This window comes from Triplophysa rosa, unplaced genomic scaffold (assembly GCF_024868665.1).
Source record: "Triplophysa rosa unplaced genomic scaffold, Trosa_1v2 scaffold188_ERROPOS186695, whole genome shotgun sequence".
Lineage (NCBI taxonomy): Eukaryota > Metazoa > Chordata > Actinopteri > Cypriniformes > Nemacheilidae > Triplophysa > Triplophysa rosa.
In genome coordinates, this window is record NW_026634199.1 from 136,364 (window position 1) to 156,591 (window position 20,228).

At 41.0% G+C, this 20,228-nt stretch overlaps 2 protein-coding genes across 6 annotated transcripts; both read left to right on the forward strand.

Annotated features, from left to right (window-relative positions):
- Positions 1-802: 802 nt before the first annotated feature.
- On the forward strand, positions 803-12,603 carry LOC130549853 (pyrroline-5-carboxylate reductase 1, mitochondrial-like). 5 transcript variants are annotated; one of them, XM_057327201.1, is made up of 10 exons: positions 803-1,002; positions 1,179-1,254; positions 4,769-4,811; positions 7,878-7,933; positions 10,335-10,405; positions 10,489-10,668; positions 10,999-11,220; positions 11,301-11,393; positions 11,472-11,635; positions 12,281-12,603. In XM_057327201.1, the coding sequence occupies exons 2-10, from the start codon at positions 1,188-1,190 to the stop codon at positions 12,441-12,443; spliced, it is 1,059 nt and encodes a 352-aa protein (XP_057183184.1). In that variant the 5' UTR covers positions 803-1,002; positions 1,179-1,187; the 3' UTR covers positions 12,444-12,603. The 5 variants fall into 5 exon arrangements, with proteins under 5 accessions (XP_057183184.1, XP_057183186.1, XP_057183187.1 ...); XM_057327203.1 differs by having other exon boundaries at positions 1,182-1,254; XM_057327204.1 differs by lacking the exons at positions 4,769-4,811; positions 7,878-7,933 and having other exon boundaries at positions 804-1,002; positions 12,281-12,599.
- A 111-nt stretch (positions 12,604-12,714) lies between these two features.
- On the forward strand, positions 12,715-14,257 carry LOC130549854 (IQ domain-containing protein K-like). The gene is made up of 4 exons (XM_057327207.1): positions 12,715-13,658; positions 13,781-13,878; positions 14,006-14,058; positions 14,142-14,257. The coding sequence occupies exons 1-4, from the start codon at positions 13,601-13,603 to the stop codon at positions 14,221-14,223; spliced, it is 291 nt and encodes a 96-aa protein (XP_057183190.1). The 5' UTR covers positions 12,715-13,600; the 3' UTR covers positions 14,224-14,257.
- The last annotated feature ends 5,971 nt before the right edge of the window (positions 14,258-20,228 follow it).

A 20,228-nucleotide genomic window follows, 5' to 3' on the forward strand; every position in this document is an offset into this window, starting at 1 on the left:
GGAGTATGGAGATTTATTAGGAACAGTGAGTTAACTTGAAAATATATAAGGAAAATAAACATTTCTCTTCACTCTTTCATCACAGTAGGTGGCACTATGCACTAAATTTTGTTTGCAATCTGCCAAAGAATTACGGCCAGAATGACTTATTGCGAGAAGAATCAAAATACACTTTAATTGCATTCATTTAATGGAAACGCAGTCATTCCGCGATATTGTTTTATATCGACATTTAGAAAACATCGCTTAAATTTTGTGCAAATCTGTAATGGAAACCTGGCTTATATGTCCTGTTTCTTAACATGCATATGAGGCATTTGAGGATGGAGAAACTATAATCTTAAATAAATAATAATAATAATAAAATTTTTAGTGTGCTTTTTTGACCTTTTGCTTTAATACAGTACTCTGGAGTAGTCTGACAGCGTCTTCTTGAATTGGCTATTTTTCATTTATAGTAGCCTACATTATGATATGGCTTTGTTCCTACCCCTCCTGATTTTGATGCGATGATGGTCAGTGCCTGGACTCCAGGCTCACGTGTGTTACTATCATCTAAAATGAGGACCTTTTGATAAATCAATTTACATGGGTGAATATGACATTTAACGACTAAAATATCACACTCATTCTTTTTTGGATTGTTTCTTTCAAGCAAAACATCTTGCCTTCCCTTCTATTCTCACCTCCCCAAGTGTGCATGAGAAATGACACAACAGCAGAACTGGTTAAACAGGGTGCTCTACACATCGAGGAGCGCTGTAATTGGCTAGTGGCAGAGCAGTGCTTCACTGATTGGTCGAATCGTTTTAGTCATCATTTGGCAGTGTGAGGAGACTTCCTGAGGATAGCAAACTCGATAAAACGAACATCAAATAAATCAAGATAAATGTTTATGATCTCTTCTAAAGCTCGCGTATGTGTGTGGACATAAGTTACCGTATTGACAGTGTCTGTGTGCTGGTGTTATTTGTTTTCACCGCGATCAGGAAATAGACTTCAGTAAGTACAACCGCAGTTTCATCCGTGTTCATCGCGCTTCTGCTGCATTTACGTTACTTACAAATGGACAACAACAACACAAAAGTCAACATTGCAACAAGTGCGTCAGTGCTGAGCTCTGTGCTGTTCTGTCACGCGTTGTGATGTGTTGTTGGTTGACGCTGTGCGTCTGTTAGCAGGTTAACATGAGTGTGGGTTTCATTGGAGCGGGTCAGCTGGCTCACGCGCTCGTCAAGGGTTTCGCCGCGGCAGGTAAGAACAACAGCGCATCAATACACTACTACTCATACGGACACTACACTTTTAATAAAAGCAATTTGATCTACATAGAAAACAAGTGAACGCAAGTATAGTTTTTACTTGAACTTTTTTTACTCTAAATATAAACTTCTGGTTGAAATCATTTTCCAAATTGTAAAATGGGGTAATGCACACAAAACGATGACGTTTGTCCGCTAAAATCTCAGCCAGCTCTGTTACATCCGGCGCACGTAGCGTCCACAGGAAACAATGGCTGTGTCTCATTTCGCCAGAGGTCTCTTTCGAAGGCTGCTACGTTATCGAGGCTGTCTCGTTTCATAAAATCAGGTAGGACTCTCCGGAGGCACCCTTAAAATGCGACCTTCTTGCGACAGGCGCGATGACATAGCAGCCTTCGAATGAGACCTCTGGAGGACGCAGCCTTATGAAATGAGACACAGCCAGTGTCACGTTTTTTTTTTATCTCAGCAGGCATATGTAGTAAATAGGTTTACAAGTGTTTAGTGAATTTTAAACGTTTTGAAACAGTTGTTTAACTGTTTTGGCATTGTTTAGGGTAGAAAGTAACCAACTTTTTACCTTTTAAATCATGTAGAAATCATTTTAATTAATTTGACAGGTGTGCGAGTGCAACGTGGTACTTACTGTTTACTTTTCTGTCAGTATGTCCTACGAAGGACATCTCGTTTAATTCTAAATTGAGAATCCTCCGTATACCGCATCCTTTAGAGGATGATACCTATGGAGGACACAAGGACGCAGCCTTATGAAACGAGACACAGCTAATGGCGTATTTCACTCTATCGCTTCAAGGTGCATATAGGATTCAAGTTCAAGTTTAAGTGTCTTTTTTGTCATTTTAACATATACAGTACAGTACACAGTGAAACGGAACAAAATCCCCCCAGGACTATACATACTTAAGACAAAATAGGGCAGTTGTGGATAGGGTAAGAGAGTCGGACTCATGACCAGAAGGTTGCCGGTTCGATTCCCAGGGCCGGCGGGTAACAACTGAGGTGCCCTTGAGCAAGGCACCTTACCCCTACTTGCTCCCCGGGCGCTGCAGTGATAGCTGCCCACTGCTCCGGGGTACGTGTGTTCACTACTCTCTGGATGGGTTAAATGCAGAGGTCACATTTCGTTGCCTTGTACCTTCGTACATGTGCAATGACAATAAATTGAATCTAAAATCTAAAAAAATCTAAAAATCACACAGACTACATAAAGTGTACATGTGTAAATGTAAAAAACATTTAGTGCAAAAAACGTGACACAAATAACACAGCGTTAAACATCAAATAAGTTGTGAAACATTGACCATGTAATCATACTACTGTACATGTAAACGTTCAATGAGGAACTAGCAGCAGTGTTGGTGCAAAAGTATGCGAATTAGGCCTGTCACGATTATTAAATAATCGTCTCATCGCGATTGTTTGACCTCATCGCGATGGTTTCAGATCATCGCAATTATTGCACATCTCTATAGAAAACACAAGAGGGAGCTGCAGTGACTGCATACTGCACATTTTAGTGTATATATTGTAGCTAAAGTATGATAATACTGGTAAAATGTACCAACAATTACTTAAAAAAACTTTAAAGCATGTACCATAAAAAAATCTGTAGTAAAATTTAATATTATTTAAGCTAATCTCAATGTGTAAACCAGCCTACCAAAATTTCATTAACATAGAAGTAACATTTTATTGTAGTCTTTCAAGTGAGAAAAAAACAGACTAGAAGCTTTTCTATGACTGATAGCATTTTAATGGTGGCTTCAATTCACTCCTGATCAAACTTGTTTTACACGTTTTTGGCGGCTGTATTATTGACATGTAAAAGCCTAGACCTTAAATATATGATGACCCCATTTTTAAGAGAAAATAAAACAGTCTTATATTCAGAATAATATGGTTGTTTCAAAGCAGAATCAAAAATGTATAAGAATTAAATGTCAAAGCCCTAAAACAGACAATTAATCGTCCTAATCGCAATGATTTATTTGACAATTAATCGTCAGCCAAATTTCATAATCGTGACAGTCCTAATGCGAATAGGGCAGTTATTGGTGCAAATGTGCAAACAGGGTGTTACAGTGTATATGTGTTAGTCCTAGGGTTGGGAATCGAAAATCAATTCCAATTTGGAATCGGAATCGAAAGGCTAGGAATCGGATCGGAATCGAAAGGAATAGGAATTGGATACTTGAGATAAAAATTTGAATTCCTCTTATCAATTCCTGTGTGCATATTTTCAGAAAAGTACATGCGTTGCATGATCTGCTGATATCTCAATAAAAGCTCTTATGAAAATTAGCGATATTTTTTACTATAGTAAGCATAGTTTAGCTATAGAATTTGTATTAAAGCACAGGAATCACAAATTAACCATAGTTTCATTATAGTAACTGCAGTTTAACCATGATGTAGTTCAACTATGATAATACAAATTGTAATAAATCAGAAAAGGTGTGTTTCTACGTGTAAATATACACAAAACGGTGCTCATAAATATATATATATATATATATTGCAAACAAGTCAATAAGCAGGCTAAATGACCATACAGGTTGATATCTAAATGTTTTACTTTAACTGTGGAATCGAAACTGGGAATCGATAAGAATCGAAATCGATAAGCAGAATCGGAATTGGAATCGGAATCTATAAAATTGAAACGATTCCCAACCCTAGTCCTGACACCTGTTTCATACTGCACGCATAAGCAGCGTGTAGACGGAGCGGCAGCAGTGCGTAGGGAGAGCGTTAGCAGCGCGTGCCCATTGTCCTTTCATAATGGCAGCGTATGCACCGTGGGTAACTGTTACCACAGTACAACAATGCAATTTCACATTACGTTATTTACATACATCAATGAGCAAAATATCTTCCAGAACTTCATCAAAGCACTTTTAGGTAGATTGCATAACTATGATTTGTTATATCCGCCTGTTTCACACTCTTTTAGATCTGTGTAGTACAAGTTATAAATAAAAACCCATTGTGCTTTGAAGGATATGAAGTCACTTAAGGGTTAACTCACCATAGGAGAGAGTGACTGACTTGTGATGCGATCACTTTTCTCTCACACATACGCAATATAAGCATATAACACGATGTCTATGTAGTTTTATCTGTTTTTTCAGAAGGTTATGATGACAGTGGGTTTTGGCCAAAAAACTCATGGCGACTGTTAAAAACAGATTAGACACCACTTACATGCTTTAAAGGTAAAAGTGTTACTTTTTCCTGTCAATCCATGTGGATTTTGTCCATAAAGAATGCACTGTCGCTTTAATTGAGCGTTAGCAGCACAGCAAAAATAGACTCGGTGCCGAAATGATCGCTGCACTGCTACTTACGCGCCACTTCTGCTCCGCGAGCACGCACTGCTTACGCGTGCGGTATATGAATGCTCTCATCTGTTCAAATGTGCGCCGAAAAAAAATACGCGCTGCTTACGCTTGCTGTGTGAAACCGCTGTGAGTCTTTTTATTTAGGAGTCGAATGGCTTGTGGAAAGAAGCTGTTGCACAGTCTGGAGGTGAGGGATTTTCCAGAAGGCAGAAGGGTGAAAAGTGCGTGAGAGGGGTGAGTGGGGTCAGGTACGATGCTTGTGGCTTGACGGATGCAGCGTATGGTGTATATGTCCATGATAGATGGTAGAGAGACCCCGATGATCTTGGCGCTCGTTGGATTACGGTCAACGACGTGAGTTAAATTATCTAAACACCATACAGTACATCGAAAACCAAAAAGGAGAAGCACTTCAAGCAATCCGTTTCAAGCTACATTCACAACTATGAAAAAAAGCTAAGTAAACTTTTGCACTTACTCGAAGCATGATCACAAAGGGTGACAGCAATGTTCAGCTGTAGTGTTGTCAGTTCGCTAAAATTTAAACGTTTTCTTACCAAACACATTGTTATTGCTTGATGAAAAATTACCTCAGCACAGTGAGAGTGGCTTAGCTGGCTGAGATTTTAGCGGAAGTAGGTTATCGCCCGTATGCTCATTGTCATTATAAACCTGGAGTCCTGTAAAACCTTTGCCCTTACAACCAGCTAATCCTGCCATTTGATGGCAGGCTAGTATAGTTTAACTCGAACAAGCCTGTAGTCTTATTATAGGCAGATGGAAAGGTCTGCATAATAATTGGAGAAAGCTTAACGGCTAACATAGATCACGTGAGGCACCTCGCCCAATCATACTGTATAATCATAGTGATGTCAGTGGCCGACGTTCACGGTTTAAAAATAAATTTGTATCATAGTAAAATCTACAAATCGTTTCCAACGAAAGTATTGTTTGGTGTAAAACATGTTAAACATTAATGGACAGGCAGTCGATTCCTTAAATAAATAGCTATTTCCTCATAAAACGGTTCATTCAGTGAAGTGAATCTTCTCTACTTTTGACATCGATTAAAAAAATGCCCTCTGGTCTCCTTTCCTGTGTTCCGCTGAAGCTGTGGTATTAGCATTAGCCATTACGTTTTTTTGTCTGATCCATCTGGCTTTGCTGTGAAGTTTTAATTGAATTAAAAATTTTGCAGGTAGGTGTGTTTAATTCAGATTGTAAGGTTCACACAGACTCGAGACCCAAAGTAATAGGATTGGGATCCGACCCGGACCCGGCTGACCATTTAAACTCGACCCGCACCCGTATGGGTCCCGGGTCGGGCCTTGGGTCCTCCGTGAAGACCTCTACTGTTATGGGTGGGGAAAACTTCATTATTAGATGTGGACAATTCTAAATCGATTAGCAAATGTCATAAAATGTATTTTTGATAGGGCTGTAGTCAAGTCCACCGTTGTTGAGTCCAAGACAAGTCCAAGACCAGGACTAGTCGAGACCGAGTCCAAAGAGGTTCGAGTCCAAAACAAGTCCAGAGAGGTTCGAGTCCAAATCAAGACTGAGTCAAATTGAGACAGTCAAGACAGAGACAGAAAAAAAATCATAACTACAAGACCACATACTTAACTATCGAGAATTTTTGTGATGCAAGAGACGGCATATCATCTTTTTTAAGATTATCATTTTCATTATTATTTGTAATGATCAAAAATATTTTTTTTATTTTATTTTACCTTAAAATAAGGTAATTTTATTTACTTTAGGTATAGCACTAAAGTCACAAAGCCGAAGTGTAACTTCACATTTTTTTGTATTGAAGTGTAACAATCCTATTCTGCCAATAGAAAATAGCAAACACTTGAATATGTTCCCATTCTTGAACTTATGACTTAGTGTCCCCCAAAGTAACCAACCCCCCCCACTTTTATAAGGAACCTTTTAACACATTTGTGTGTGTTTGTGTGTGCGTCTGCCCGTGCTCGTGCGTGTTCGATAGAGGAGCTGCCAGAAAGAGCAGAGGCCCCACGGCTCGTTTAAAAGCACGTTTCGGTGCCCATACTTAAATAACATGTTCATATTGCAATGACAATAAAAATACGATCAATCTTATCTTTGAGCCCTATACTTTCTAAACTTATAAAAATACTCAAATGCAATGCTAACTCTGAAACATGGCATTAACTTACCTCTCTTTGTGATGCCTTTGCAGGTGTCTTACGAAATTGGCTGTTGTCCCACAGGTTTTGGAGAAAGTTTTGTTGCAAAAAGTTTCCTTTTAAGCGCACTGTCGATAAATTCTTTATGGTTTGTAAAACCAAATTTTATTATACCGCTGCTCGCTGACATCCTGCCTGATGAATGATTGATGCTGTTCAGTTCGTGTCACGGACGAATCGTTCATTTGAACCGGTTCTTTATTTTAAGTGAACCAGTTCACCTGAATTGTTCGCGTTTAGCGTCTCCCGTAAACACTTAATATTACCCACAGATTAATTCAGTTCTTTACTTTCTGGCGTGCATGACAGTCCCGAGGACTTGAACCAATATACCGGAGTTATTTAGTTACATCAACAGCACACACTGAACTGAACTGCTGTGTGAAGAGAGCACTTATGAACACACATGGCTCTCGGTCTGGAGTCGAGAGCCGGCAACAGTTTTCGGATCATTCGTTTTCGGATCACAAGAAGCATGCTCTATCAATGTTTTGTTTTGAAGGAGAAAAGAAAACATATATCGCTGGACTCGGTCGAGACCGACTAGAACATTTGGCGAGACCAATGACCAAGTCCGAGTGCAAATACCAACGAGTCCAAGACAAGTCCGAGATCATAAAAAACCGTCTCACTAATTTTTGAATGTTTGTTAATATTATAAGAAACATGTTGGTGGCTGTGTCCAAAAGCTCTAATATGCTGCCTTCAGAGGCAGTATTCCAAGGCAGGAAGGCATCAAGGCATGTTTGCTTTGCTTGCTGTCTCATGAGATACCTTCATCTGGCACACGGCCTCTGGCCTAATCTCAGCCATGCTGATATAAGAGCACTACCATAGTCCTACTCGAGCGATATTGCATTATTAACAAATGAGCAAACGTATGAGTGATATTGCATTATTAAAAAACAAGCGAAGATGACACACAAGCATATTCAAGCAAATGCCAGCATATACTGTATTAGTTCTGTGAAACAAAGCAAAACTAATGTTACTCACCTATCGAGAAGAAACAAAGCAACCTTGGTGTCCTATCGCAGGCCTTTCTGCTCCCTGAGTTCTCTCCAGCGCTGGATAACTGATTTCTTGCCTGATGGTAAGCCTTCTTTTGTTTCGCAGATGTTTTCCTCTTTTGTTTTTTATCTGCCATCTTTCAGTTTCTGTCGTTGCTCGGCTCGGCTAATGGCCATCGAATGTAGCGTTTAAAAAAAATACTTACCCCGCCTTTAAATGATATTGGGGTTCCTCGTTCCAACATTTAAAATATTGGATGGGTCTGGGTCAGTTCTGTGTAGCACAATCACGGGTCTCTTTGGGTTCGGGTACAAATTTTTGGACCCGTGAAGACCCCTATCTTGCACAAGTTCAATGAAAAGATTATGATTACAACACTGATACGAAAATGTATATTGATAAAACTATGATAAGATTGAGGAAATAATTAAATCAACGACGAGGGTAAAGTCTCTTATGCTCATCTGACTTGTCTGTCTGGTAGTAGTGGTCTCACCTGACATTGTGTGTCCAAATATAAGAGTGCGTTTGTACTGGTGCAGAGCAGAGCGAGAGTTTTCAATCCATTCCTATGAACTTGAGCTATGAAGGCTTGCTTTGCTCCGAAAGTGTGAAGCTCAACTTTCATGGCAATGGATTAAAAATGCTTGCCCTGCTCTGCAAGCGGTGAAAACAAAAGACTAGAACCCATTATAAACAAATTCTGTCCCCACCGGATGCGGCATGATCATTTCAATTTGAATAAAAATCGTTTTCATGATCGATGGTCACTGTCTCGTCTGGCTCCCGATTCACACATACTCCGTGTGCAGTGCAGTGCGTATGCGGTGCGTCGAGCAACAGGTATGCAGTACAGATCCATTATGCGCCATTCTGCTTCCACACATACTACGTTTGTAGCGCGCTAGTGGTCCGCATCTTCTGTTTGATTCAGTCAACAATGGGTATTTCTGATAGATGACTAATTGTACCGTAAGTTTTTAAAAAGGGTTTATGAAACGGCATTTAAAAAGGGTTTATGAAACGGCATTTTCATCATTGTGATCCTCTGTTTTATTTTTAGTGCGAGTGGTTGATAGATATATATATATATAACAGCATCCACCGTAAACTTCCATGGTGTATCCAGATTAAAAAACATGACTTTGAATTAAGTGTAGGACAACACAGAAATAAAATGATAAACCTTTTCAGGACTAAACACAATAGCTGAAAAGAACATACTATTTAAATGATATTTTATATGTAGTTTTGATGTTAGGATGGTACTTCAAACACTTGATGCTTAAGTGAAGTTATATTAGCCTAGCCTATTAAAAGAGTTTCAAAATAACTTATCCATTGCAGTGGCTGATGAAACTGCCTCCCATGCCTTTTCTTTAGCATTCATGTCTTTATAAAAACCATCCCGGGGGTCATAAATCACTTCGTATTTCTCTACCTCAATAATTAGCCGTGTGTTATCCATCGCGCTACCGTCTTGTACTTTCTGGACCACCTGCTTGTCTGCATAGAAGCACCTTCCTCACGCAATATAAACACTGTAGAATATTTGTACCACACAACATTTTAATTGGCTTTTATTGCGTAATTAAACAAATAACATAAATAAAAAAAGTAAGTAAAGTTTAGCTATCACTTTAAAACAGTCCGTGCTGTACAGCAAAAATAGACTCGATGCGTAAACGATCGCTGCACTGACGTACCGCACCGCATCTGCAAAGGACGGACCGCACCGCATCCACGTGCTGTGTGAATGATCTAATCCGTTAACATGGGCACATGAAAAAATACGCACCGCATACACACTGCACACAGAATATGTGTGCATCGGCTCGGAGTGCTTGGGTACTCCTGCCCATATCTAACAGATAGCGCACACCTTACGCGCAGCTACAGCGGAGCACACATGAGCAGTAGAGAAAGAGCGAGCTAAATACAACTAGCCCTGTTGGACTTACCTGCACGATGAACTATATACATTTTGAGATGGTCGTTCTCAATTACTTCTTTGTGCAGTGAAAGCCACAGCGGTTTAATTCACCGCATCGGATTTGTCAGTAAATGCAAATAGTGCAAATAGCGTTTCCCAAAAACCTGTAACTGACTGTTTAGACAGGAGCATGAACATGAACATACATCTGTTAATATGCACACAGTTTGTTTCCAGACAGAAACCACTGCTCCTCAACGGAAGTGTATAATGATTTTGTAAGATGAGGTGGCAATTACATATTAATGAGTCACCTTGAATTAATATTTTAATCTTTTTTTAATGTCTGACCACAGAAAATATGTCTATGAGAACGGCTTTACTGTGCATTAAAATACAGTATGTGACAGTTCAGGGACTGGGTATATTGTAGAGATACTAGAATATGCTAGTTAGTACATTGAGAATGGTTTCTGAATTTAATCGAATCGTGACCCTAAGAATCAATTCTGAAACGAAAGCTGAAGAACCCAATTTTTCTGTCCATCAGGTGTAATAGCCACTCACAGGATAACAGCGAGCTCTCCAGACAGAGATCTGCCCACTGTCATCGGACTCAAAGTGAGTTTATGACATAAATCACAGTTGTGTAACATCACCGAAACCCAATATTGAAATGTGAAATATACTTCTGTGTACTTCAGAAAATGGGAGCATACTTCACCACCAGTAATAAAGAGACCGTGAATAAGAGTGACGTTCTCTTCCTTGCTGTCAAGCCTCATATTATTCCATTTGTTTTGGATGAGATCGGACCGGACATTGAAGAACGACATCTCATTGTGTCTTGTGCGGCCGGGGTCACCATCAGCTCCATAGAAAAGGTCAGGATGAATGACAATGACCGCCACAGCAAGTGAAGGTTTAAATCAGGGATAGGCAATGTCGGCCCAGGTGTGCCGCTGTCCTGTAGATTTGAGCTCCAACCCAATTTAAACATGCCTCAAACATCTAACTAAATTCTTCAGGATTACTTGAAAATGACATGCAGGTGTGTTTGATTAGAGTTGGAACTAAAATCTGCAGGACCACGGCACAACAGGGTTGGTGTAAATAAATGATGCAGAGCAGAATCCTGACCTGCGCAATACTGTATGTCTACTGTACATCCGTGGGTGAAGTGGATTTCACCTGGTTTGATCTGTTGATTACAGAAGCTGCTGCAGTACCGGCCGGCGCCGAAAGTCATGCGCTGTATGACCAACACTCCAGTGGTGGTGCGAGAAGGAGCGACGGTGTACGCTACAGGAACTCACGCTGAGGTGGAGGATGGCAAACTCCTGGAACAGCTTATGGCCAGCGTGGGTTACTGTACGGAGGTGGAAGAGGACCTGATCGATGCCGTCACGGGGCTCAGTGGCAGCGGACCGGCATACGTGAGCCACAGCCTAGCAACATAAAACCCCTCTGAGTGTACAGGTAGAAATACTTGATGTGTTGTCTTGCTGTTGTGCAGGCGTTCACAGCGGTTGATGCTCTCGCTGACGGGGGGGTGAAGATGGGATTGCCCAGAAGGCTTGCTGTGCGTCTGGGAGCTCAGGCTCTGCTGGTGAGTGCTTGACATTGATTGACACGTCGATGCTGTTTCTTTCATTGACACTCTAACGATGAAGAGGACTTTCGGCAGGGGGCAGCGAAAATGCTCTTGGAGTCCGAGCAACATCCCGGAGAGCTGAAGGATAACGTGGCGTCACCTGGAGGAGCAACGATCCACGCGCTACACGTGATGGAGAGCGGAGGCTTCCGTAGCCTCCTGATCAACGCTGTAGAGGCGTCATGTATTAGAACCAGGTACAGCATCACTCGGGTGCTTTTCATCTGCCATGGTTTATACCTTAAGAGCACACGAAATGACTTTTCCTTCTCGTATTCGTCTGTTCTACTCTTGTTGCTATCTCTAGGGAGAGATGCAGTCACCTCATGACGACAATGTCATTGTTAAAAGTCACACATAACACAACTCTTTCTTGCATTTAAGCATTTCTTTCTTATTTACTTATTTATGTAACGTTAACTGTAATTCATTTTAATTTAGTGAAGCATCACTTACGTCATTTTATTAATGCAGTGTAGTGTCACTAAACGTATCCCTTTTGCAGTCAATCGTGGGTAATTTCCAATCTAAGATAATACTTATCTTGACATAATACGAGTCGGGACATAGGCTCTATTTAGGACAGATAGTATTCCGATTGGGATGCAGGGTTAGTAATCTTAAAGACACTGATGATGTTGTTCAGGTGTGTTTGATTTGGGCTGTGGCTCTCTAGGACCGACGTTGACTACCTCTGGTCTAGTTGGTGTCAGGTGATATTTAGTGAGAGGGACAGCCTCATTCTACAGTGGAAATGTTTAATCAAGACGGATCATCATCATCAATATTTTAGGAAAGAATATTGAACGAAACATTTTCAAGTGTCTGCTCAATGTCGACAGAGAGCTTCAGCACTTGGCTGATCAGGAGAAGATTTCTCCAGCTGCTATCAAAAAGACAACTCTGGATAAAGTTCTTCAGCAGCCTGGTGTGACAGCAGCAGGTGTCGGGGTCCGGACAGGTCTCAGTCTCCTGAACAACCCGTCCAAACACAAGAAACACTGAAAAAATCGTATTGAAAACATTACAAACTCTTTTGAAGTTGTGTAGAGCATGCTCAGTTGAAATGATGTTTACAGTTCTGCAGTATATGCTGATCCTGTCAATGCTGTATTGTAAACGCTATGTATTGGATTCTGCAGCAAATAAAAAAATGTATGGATATACGAACTGGCTTATTTTTAAAGAAACATATAAGAGAATTATTTTCAATAAATTGTAAGACACACTAAAAAAAAGTGAAATCACAGGACAGTGTTTTTTTGCATGCGTGTCTTGGGGATAGATGGGATAGAGTAGTGTCCGTCCAATGCACACGTGCAAATCTCAGTAGGCCATTCGGGTATTTCTCGCTATTCGAATATACTATTCGTGAATCATACTTCTTTTCTTCTACTATATAGTCTGTAAGTAGGCCATTTTCTGATGCAGGGTGTGTTTTTCGAATTAAATGATAGACAAAAGACTGGCTAAATGGACCACAGTTAAAACAAATCAATGATAACATTGATTTCTCCCAACTTTTATAGACACACTTCTTTGAAAGCCATACATTCATTGAAAAAGTGTACAGTATAATTGTGTTTCGTAGCCTTTTTGGTATCAGGCTAGTTTTTATGGTCACATTGTTGAATCGTATTACACTCCTTGTGCTCTGTGATAACCGAGGATGGAAGAACAACCACATTTAAAATCCGACTTGAAAAGACGTGGTTTTATGACAGGCGGCTTGAATTCCCGCCTTTAGAGAAAGCAGACCATGGGTTGCCATCTCCAGACATTTCTGCATGATGTCGATCAGCTCATGTTCGGATTCGAGCTCTGTGGTTATGAGCAATAAACTATAATTCCAAGGATGTTTTATATTTTTTCACATCGAACAGAGTTATTAAAAAGTCATAATGTGGAATGTGATCAGTATTACCACAGTCCATACCGTAACTTCCTTAGTTACCGTCACTAAGTGACTGAAAACAAACCACTGTGTGCGGAGGCGCTGCTCAGGTGGAAAACAAACGTTGATCTCCAGATAGTTTGTGTGTGTTTATGTGTAACGTTTTAACATTCCGACGAACACCGATATCTGGTTTAAATATCGCTCGCGATTACTGGGAGAATTGTTTAGTTATAAAAAGAAAAATAGTTACAGGTAGACTGATGTAATGAAATGTTTTGCAGACATGACGTGTTGCTGTGCAGAAGACGTACACCTCAAACGCAGTATGTGTACACGTAAACCGTCATTTATGTTTGACACTTCCGTATCGCGGAAAGTTTCGTTTGTCCGTATAGTTTTATTTCGTATCAAGAAGAACTCGTTTTCTCTCTGTGTTTTGATGAAGGTTGTATAAGACATTACTTGGACGAATCTGTGTTTCCTGTGCTGTTACCTGCACTGGATGTGATGATGACGGAGGCACTGAAGCACCGCTGCACGCAGGTTTCTCTTTTCATGCTCTTGGCTTCACATTTAATGTTGTTATTAGGGAAACGAACACACAGCACAGCACACACTCCAAGCAAACACTTTGTAAGGAAATTCTTTTTCACATTTTGATTGATTTCAGAGGGAAAAGATAGCTTTTAATGGCTGTGACTTCTTGACTGAATGGCTATACAAGTGAGTACAGGTATTGTTGTGTTGTATGTTAAGCATACAGTAGTAAACATGATTATTTACACGTTTTATTCTGTGTGCCTCAGTAAAAACCCTCATCGGAAAGAACACGTGCCTCTTGATTTTCACCACATTCCCTTTGTGCAGGACTGGCTTATTGTTCAGTAAGTACACACAGACTGTAATCTAAAGCCCTTTTCACACACAGAGATCCTGGAAAATGTGTCCAGGAATTTTCCCCTGGATCTTTAGATTTTGTTCATTCACACTGCCAGTGATTTTCTGGAATCTGTTCGTGCGTTCACATACAAGTCAAGTCAACTTTATTTATATAGCGCTTTTTACAATTTTCATTGTTACAAAGCAGCTGTTTATGAGACATTGACTATGAGCAAAACATTTAAAGTTATACCTGTAAAAACAAGAAAAAGGTGAAAACACAGAAGACAGACACATACAAAACACTCCACACACACAATATGCACACGTACTAACACACGCACGCACACACACACACACACACACACGCGCACGCACAGTGAAATCACACATTTAAAGGAACAATACGGCATTTTTAGGAGGATCTGTTGACAGAAATACAATATAATATACAAAACTATTTCTTCAGAGGTGTATAAAGACATTACGTAATGAACCATTAAGTTTGTAATACTGTAGAATAAGCTGTTATCTACATACAGAGCGGCCCTTCATACATTGAATTCGCCGCCATGTTTTGTACAGCAGCCCTAAACGGACAAACAACTCTACAACGCGCGTTTCCTTTTCCTCTCCGCTGCGGTATCGTGGTGAAACGGATCGCGGGAAGATCCGTGATCCGGGATGGATCGTGCTCTCCGGTGTGGAACACATGTGACCCGCGGATTAACTGAAAGTTTATTCATCATTGTGTAAAAGAGTAAAACGCGCTCTCGCTCGCTCTCCAGTTTCAGCTCCAACGCGCTCTCGCTCTCTCTCTCTCTCAAGCATCTGGACGAGAGCAATATTAAAGCGGTTCCAGATAAGCAATGACGCTCAAAACTGCTCCCTCACACAGCTAATATTACAACAACAACATATCTTGGTATGTTAGTATGTTACGCACATACTGATCTGAATCAAAGCAACCTCCTCGGAGATGATTTTAAGACGATCTTTCTCTCCAATGTCTCTCTGCTGGAAAGTATCTGTCCACCTCTGCCTTTAAGCTTGGTATCAGGACATCGAAGTTCCATTCCTCTTTCTCCTGAACAGAATTATCCATTATTATTAGCTGTTATTCTGCACCCTGTCAGTGGGGTTAAAAGAAAAGTGCCAGAGGCTGTGAGCTCTAGGTCTCTAGTAACGTTACAGAAAGTTAAATATAGACTTAAAAAATAAAATATTATAAACGTTAACACAACACTTAAACTCATTCGACTAACTCAGGAACACGTAGAATAATAAGACCAATGATTGCTCGTTTCATATACCCAAAATTAATTATATCGCACGGTTAACCACTATACGAGGCATGGCATATTCCCGAACCACTGGCCGAGATAAAGCTGCTCTCAGCGGAGCCACGAGTGCTGAACGACCGCTGACAGCCTGAAGCTCACATCTCCGACAGCGTCTTAACAAATTCTCAAAGAGGCGCTATGTTTATATATAAATCGCATATTTAAGGTCTAAACAACTACATTCTCGTCTAAAAGACTGTTAAAACTACGTTCCGTGACCGAAAACTAGTAGTATTTATTAAAAAAATAGGATTAGCTGGATTTTTGCTTTTTGACACAACGCTCGCGTGTTGACCTCAAACTAATAAAGATGCACTTACCGAACTAAATGACTCACACAAGTCACAAATTTCAGAGGAAATGTAGACCATAAAGGACGTTTTAATTATTCAAAAGCTGTAAGTTATAACAACCTGGGCATTCAGACTAACGTTAACTAACCAAAGCTAACTAAGCTAAATGGTACTTTTCAAACCTAATGTGAACCGCCGAATTTTGCATACTTATGCATTTTCTGATGTACGGTGATAGTTTTATAGATTAAAAACTCTCAAACATACCTTTTTTTCTCTGAATAACAGCTGTCTTCGCTTGTTCCTGTGGTGATTCAAAATGCCCGCGAAGGTAGAGTTTGTCTGAGGCGTCGAGGAGGGGGAGGGGTTTACTCTCTGAACTGTCACTCAATTGGACCCAACCGGTAACCCAACGATTGGGTTACACAAAAAACTACCCAACACTGAGAAAATAACCCAACAAAATGACCCAACAGGCTCAACCCAGCGGTTGGGTTAAAAAAACAACCCAGCATGTTTTAGAGTGTAGCCTGCATTTTAGTGATTTCTGATCAATTTAACACGTTTAAATAAATGGTAAAAACACGGACATCCCACTAAACGTATGTGATAAGACAATAATATAATGTTAAGCTTAAAGTCGCAGTGAAATTAAAAATGACCATTCTTATTTTTTCATGATATATTGCAGCGTTTATTGTAAATATCTTATCAATGTGGGTCGTTTTACATTTACATTTATATTTAGTCATTTAGCAGACGCTTTTATCCAAAGCGACTTACAGAGAGTTCAGAGAGCAATAATCGATATGTCATACAGGAGCAGTAATACAATAGGTACTAATACAAAGTTACTAGTTTCAACAAAAGCTAGACCACTATGGGAGGCAAATCCTGCCAAATTTAAATAAATAAATTAAACGATGAAAATGAAAATCAGATTAGCAATTTCATATACACAACTGCATGCACAATATGTGCCAAAATGAAAAATTAAATTAAATTATTTTATTTTCATTTTTACACTGACAATGCGTTGTCCCTGTCAAATTGAAAAAGAAAATACAATTGGTGATTTGACATTTCATTTTCACTAAAATCTCGAGGCAAGACTGCCAATATGAAAATGAAAAGGCAAATGTGAAAAATAAATTGTAAAAACATTTTTTACAAAGGTTTTATTAATGTTCACGCAATAATACTGACACAATTCAAATTAAAATGTAAACTTTGATTTTCATTTTATTTTATTTTATTTTCTCTTCTCTTTTATTTCATTTTCGTTTTCATTTTCGTTTTCATTTTCTTTTTCTTGTTCACAGTCATGCAAATTACATGTTAATTAGTGGGTGTGGACGAGCGTCTGCATTACTGGGAACGCCCTCAAAAAAACGTCATATCCGTTTATTCGAACGAACGTGTGTAGACCTTGTCAGGCGCTTGGCCTTAGCGCTTTGTAATGATGACGCTGATGTATCGTGCAGTTTTATCAATCGTTATACTTCTATAAATATTTTATAGAAAAATACCCCAGCTATGGAAAAAACGTAATCTTTAACAGACATATTAAATCACAGATAAATCTAATACTTCATGTGACGCCTGGTTTGTTAAAATTTAATTAGAAAAACAACTTGAACAACATGCCTGTTTGGTCATTGGAACGTGCTTGTCATTGATGGGGGGCTGGGGCGGACCCCTCATAAGGTCTAAAATAATTAACTTGGGTTGTCCCCTGGTTTTCATTAAAACTAGACTACTAAAAACCCCAAATATTTTTTTTGTCAAATTATCACGTTAAAACAAAACTCTATTGTCTGCTTATTTGCAAAGTTCATTAGATGCAAATTTAAACGATATTTTCATCGTCATGTTTTCTACATGCGGAATTACACATGACAAACCAGTCGCGTATTTACAAACCGTAACACTGCTTTCTCTAAGTGAAAGTACCCATGACAGACCCATCGCGTGTGGTGAACCTGCAGGCACTCCCCACCGGGGAGGAAGACCCAACCCCATCCGTGTTGTGTCCAGTACGCGTACTGCGCCTCTACTTGGACCGCACGCAGAGCTTCAGAAGCTCTGAGCAGCTCTTTGTCTGTTTTGGAGGTCAGCAGAAGGGGAGGGCTGTCTCCAAACAGAGGCTGGCGCACTGGATCGTGGATGCCGTCGCTACGGCATACCGATCTCAAGATCGCCCCTGCCCGTAAGGAGTGAGGCACACTCCTCATGGGCACTGGCTCAGGGTGCCTTTCTGGCAGACATCTGCAGAGCTGCGGCTTGAGCTACGCCCAACACCTTCGCGAGGTTCTAATACCTATTCGTGGTACCGGTGTCAGCCCGCGTCCTGCAGAGCAACATGTAGGACCGGCAGCCGGTAGGGTGTACGCCTGCGAAAGCCCTTCCCCCTTCCTCTAGGGGGATCAGCGGCTATTTACGCCTCCCTTCTTTCCCCACTAGGTAAAGAATAGGCATTCCATCCATCATTAAGCACCTTCCTGGGGGCAGGCTGGGCAGAGCAGCCCTGCCCCCTTAGGCCGTGGGAACAGTTGAGTTATCTACCACATAGCTCTAACCGGACCTATTGCTCCAGACGTGGTAACCCCCCCCGTGGGTGGTTCCGTCTGATGTATCCTCATGAATGGTTCCCACCTCGGCAACCCATGACCTCCTAGGTGGACCTCCACCTTGCGTTTAACTCCTTCAGTCCCCAGGTTTTCCCATGAGTTCTCCCCTGATGGTGAGACCATGTGGTGTCTCCACTAATTCCTCCCTATGGTAGGTAGTGGTCTTGGTAGTGTTTTTCCCCCAGGGGGGAATAATGCTTACCCAGTGGCCCTTACGGTGCCGGCCGGCTTCTCGCTGTTAGAGAATCAAGGCCTCCACCCGTGACGGCCGGTGGCAGGGGCTTCCCACCTTTTTCTAAAAAGCTCTGGGACCCCCTACCTCTCCACTGGACGGTTACAATTTCGCGCTAGCGCTCACGCCTGACTCGCCCAGGCCAGTCAGCGTCGCTCCGCTAGAGATTGTGACACGGCACAGCGCTGTGGCGTTTTCCATAGTAACCCCATCTGTCGGCTCAACACAACGTCGAGAGACCGACATAAAGGGAACGTCTTGGTTATGGATGTAAACTCAGTTCCCTGATGGAGGGAATGAGACGTTCTGTCCTTCTTGCCACAATGCTGGCCGCCCGCCGCAGTGGTCGAGGGATGCTCAGCCTTTTCTAAACTAGTCAGAAGTTGATAGGTTCTCAAGAGCGAACCCCATCTGTCGGCTCGACACAACGTCTCATTCCCTCCATCAGGGAACTGGGATTACATCCGTAACCAAGACGTTTTGTTCACACAGCCATTGAGTGTTTTTAAGCAAAATATGTTCCAGACCAGGGGCCTCATTTATAAAACAGTGCGTAGAAACCTTTCTAAAAGTGAACTTACGCCAGAATGCTGAAAAGGGCGTACGCAAACAAAAATTTAGATTTATAAAACCTTGCGCACGCACACCTGCACGCAATTTTCCCTTTATAAATCACAGATTACCTGCAAGTGTGCGTACGTGAATCAGCCTCATATCCCGCCCATTTTTACCCATAAATAGTCAATGCAAAGCAGCTCATGAATGCTTATTCGTATATTAATAAGCCTGACATCCAATCCGCTTGTTAAGCCTGACATCACGCACCATTATGGACGTATACCTTTTCCGGGTTCAACCGCTATCAGATGCCATAGAAAAATAACAAAAACTTATTCAATTCAATTCAATTCAATTTTATTTATATAGCGCTTTTCACAATGTGCATTGTTCCAAAGCAGCTTTACAGGAGCAAATAAGAAAACACAGAAAGGTAAAACACAGCACAGTGCATGGTGTTTATAGACCAAGCAAGATCATTATAATAAATAATATCTTAATAAATAAATGAATAAATAAATAAATGCAGTCTCCCAGTGAGCAAGCCAACACTGCACTGCTCTGCTGTGGCGAGGAACCCAAACTCCAATGCTGAATAATGGAGAAAAAAAAAGGGGGGCTTGTTGGTTGTGGTTCGGGGCGTTTCATTTGTTGGGACTGTGTGGGTCTGGTCTGGTTGGTCTTGTTTTGTGGTCGATGTCGGACAACAGAGGAATAAAGTTAATTATGCCATTACTACTTTTCCCTGGTTGTCCCTCTGTTGTCTGTTGTTGATCACGGAATGGGACCGGGTTGGACCTGCACGGTTTCGGCGGGTGGGGCTTCCTGGGTCGCGGCTCGTGGGCTCTCCCTGTTCTTCGTGGACGTTGCTCGGTGGCTTTGGTCGGGGTCACTGAGTGCAGCTATGACACGTCAGAGGAGATCTGGCCCTCCCGGCTGAGCCTGGTTTCTCCCGAGG

Bases quoted from the DNA above. Each gene is read 5' to 3' on its own strand.
- LOC130549853 (XM_057327201.1), top strand. From the start codon at position 1,188: ATGAGTGTGGGTTTCATTGGAGCGGGTCAGCTGGCTCACGCGCTCGTC. The intron at 4,812-7,877 runs GTGAGGGATTTT...GTCCTATCGCAG, and splicing joins AGCTGTTGCACAGTCTGGAG to GCCTTTCTGCTCCCTGAGTT. The intron at 7,934-10,334 runs GTAAGCCTTCTT...TCTGTCCATCAG, and splicing joins AACTGATTTCTTGCCTGATG to GTGTAATAGCCACTCACAGG.
- LOC130549854 (XM_057327207.1), top strand. From the start codon at position 13,601: ATGAAATGTTTTGCAGACATGACGTGTTGCTGTGCAGAAGACGTACAC. The intron at 13,659-13,780 runs GTATGTGTACAC...GTTTTGATGAAG, and splicing joins AGACGTACACCTCAAACGCA to GTTGTATAAGACATTACTTG. The intron at 13,879-14,005 runs GTTTCTCTTTTC...GATTGATTTCAG, and splicing joins TGAAGCACCGCTGCACGCAG to AGGGAAAAGATAGCTTTTAA.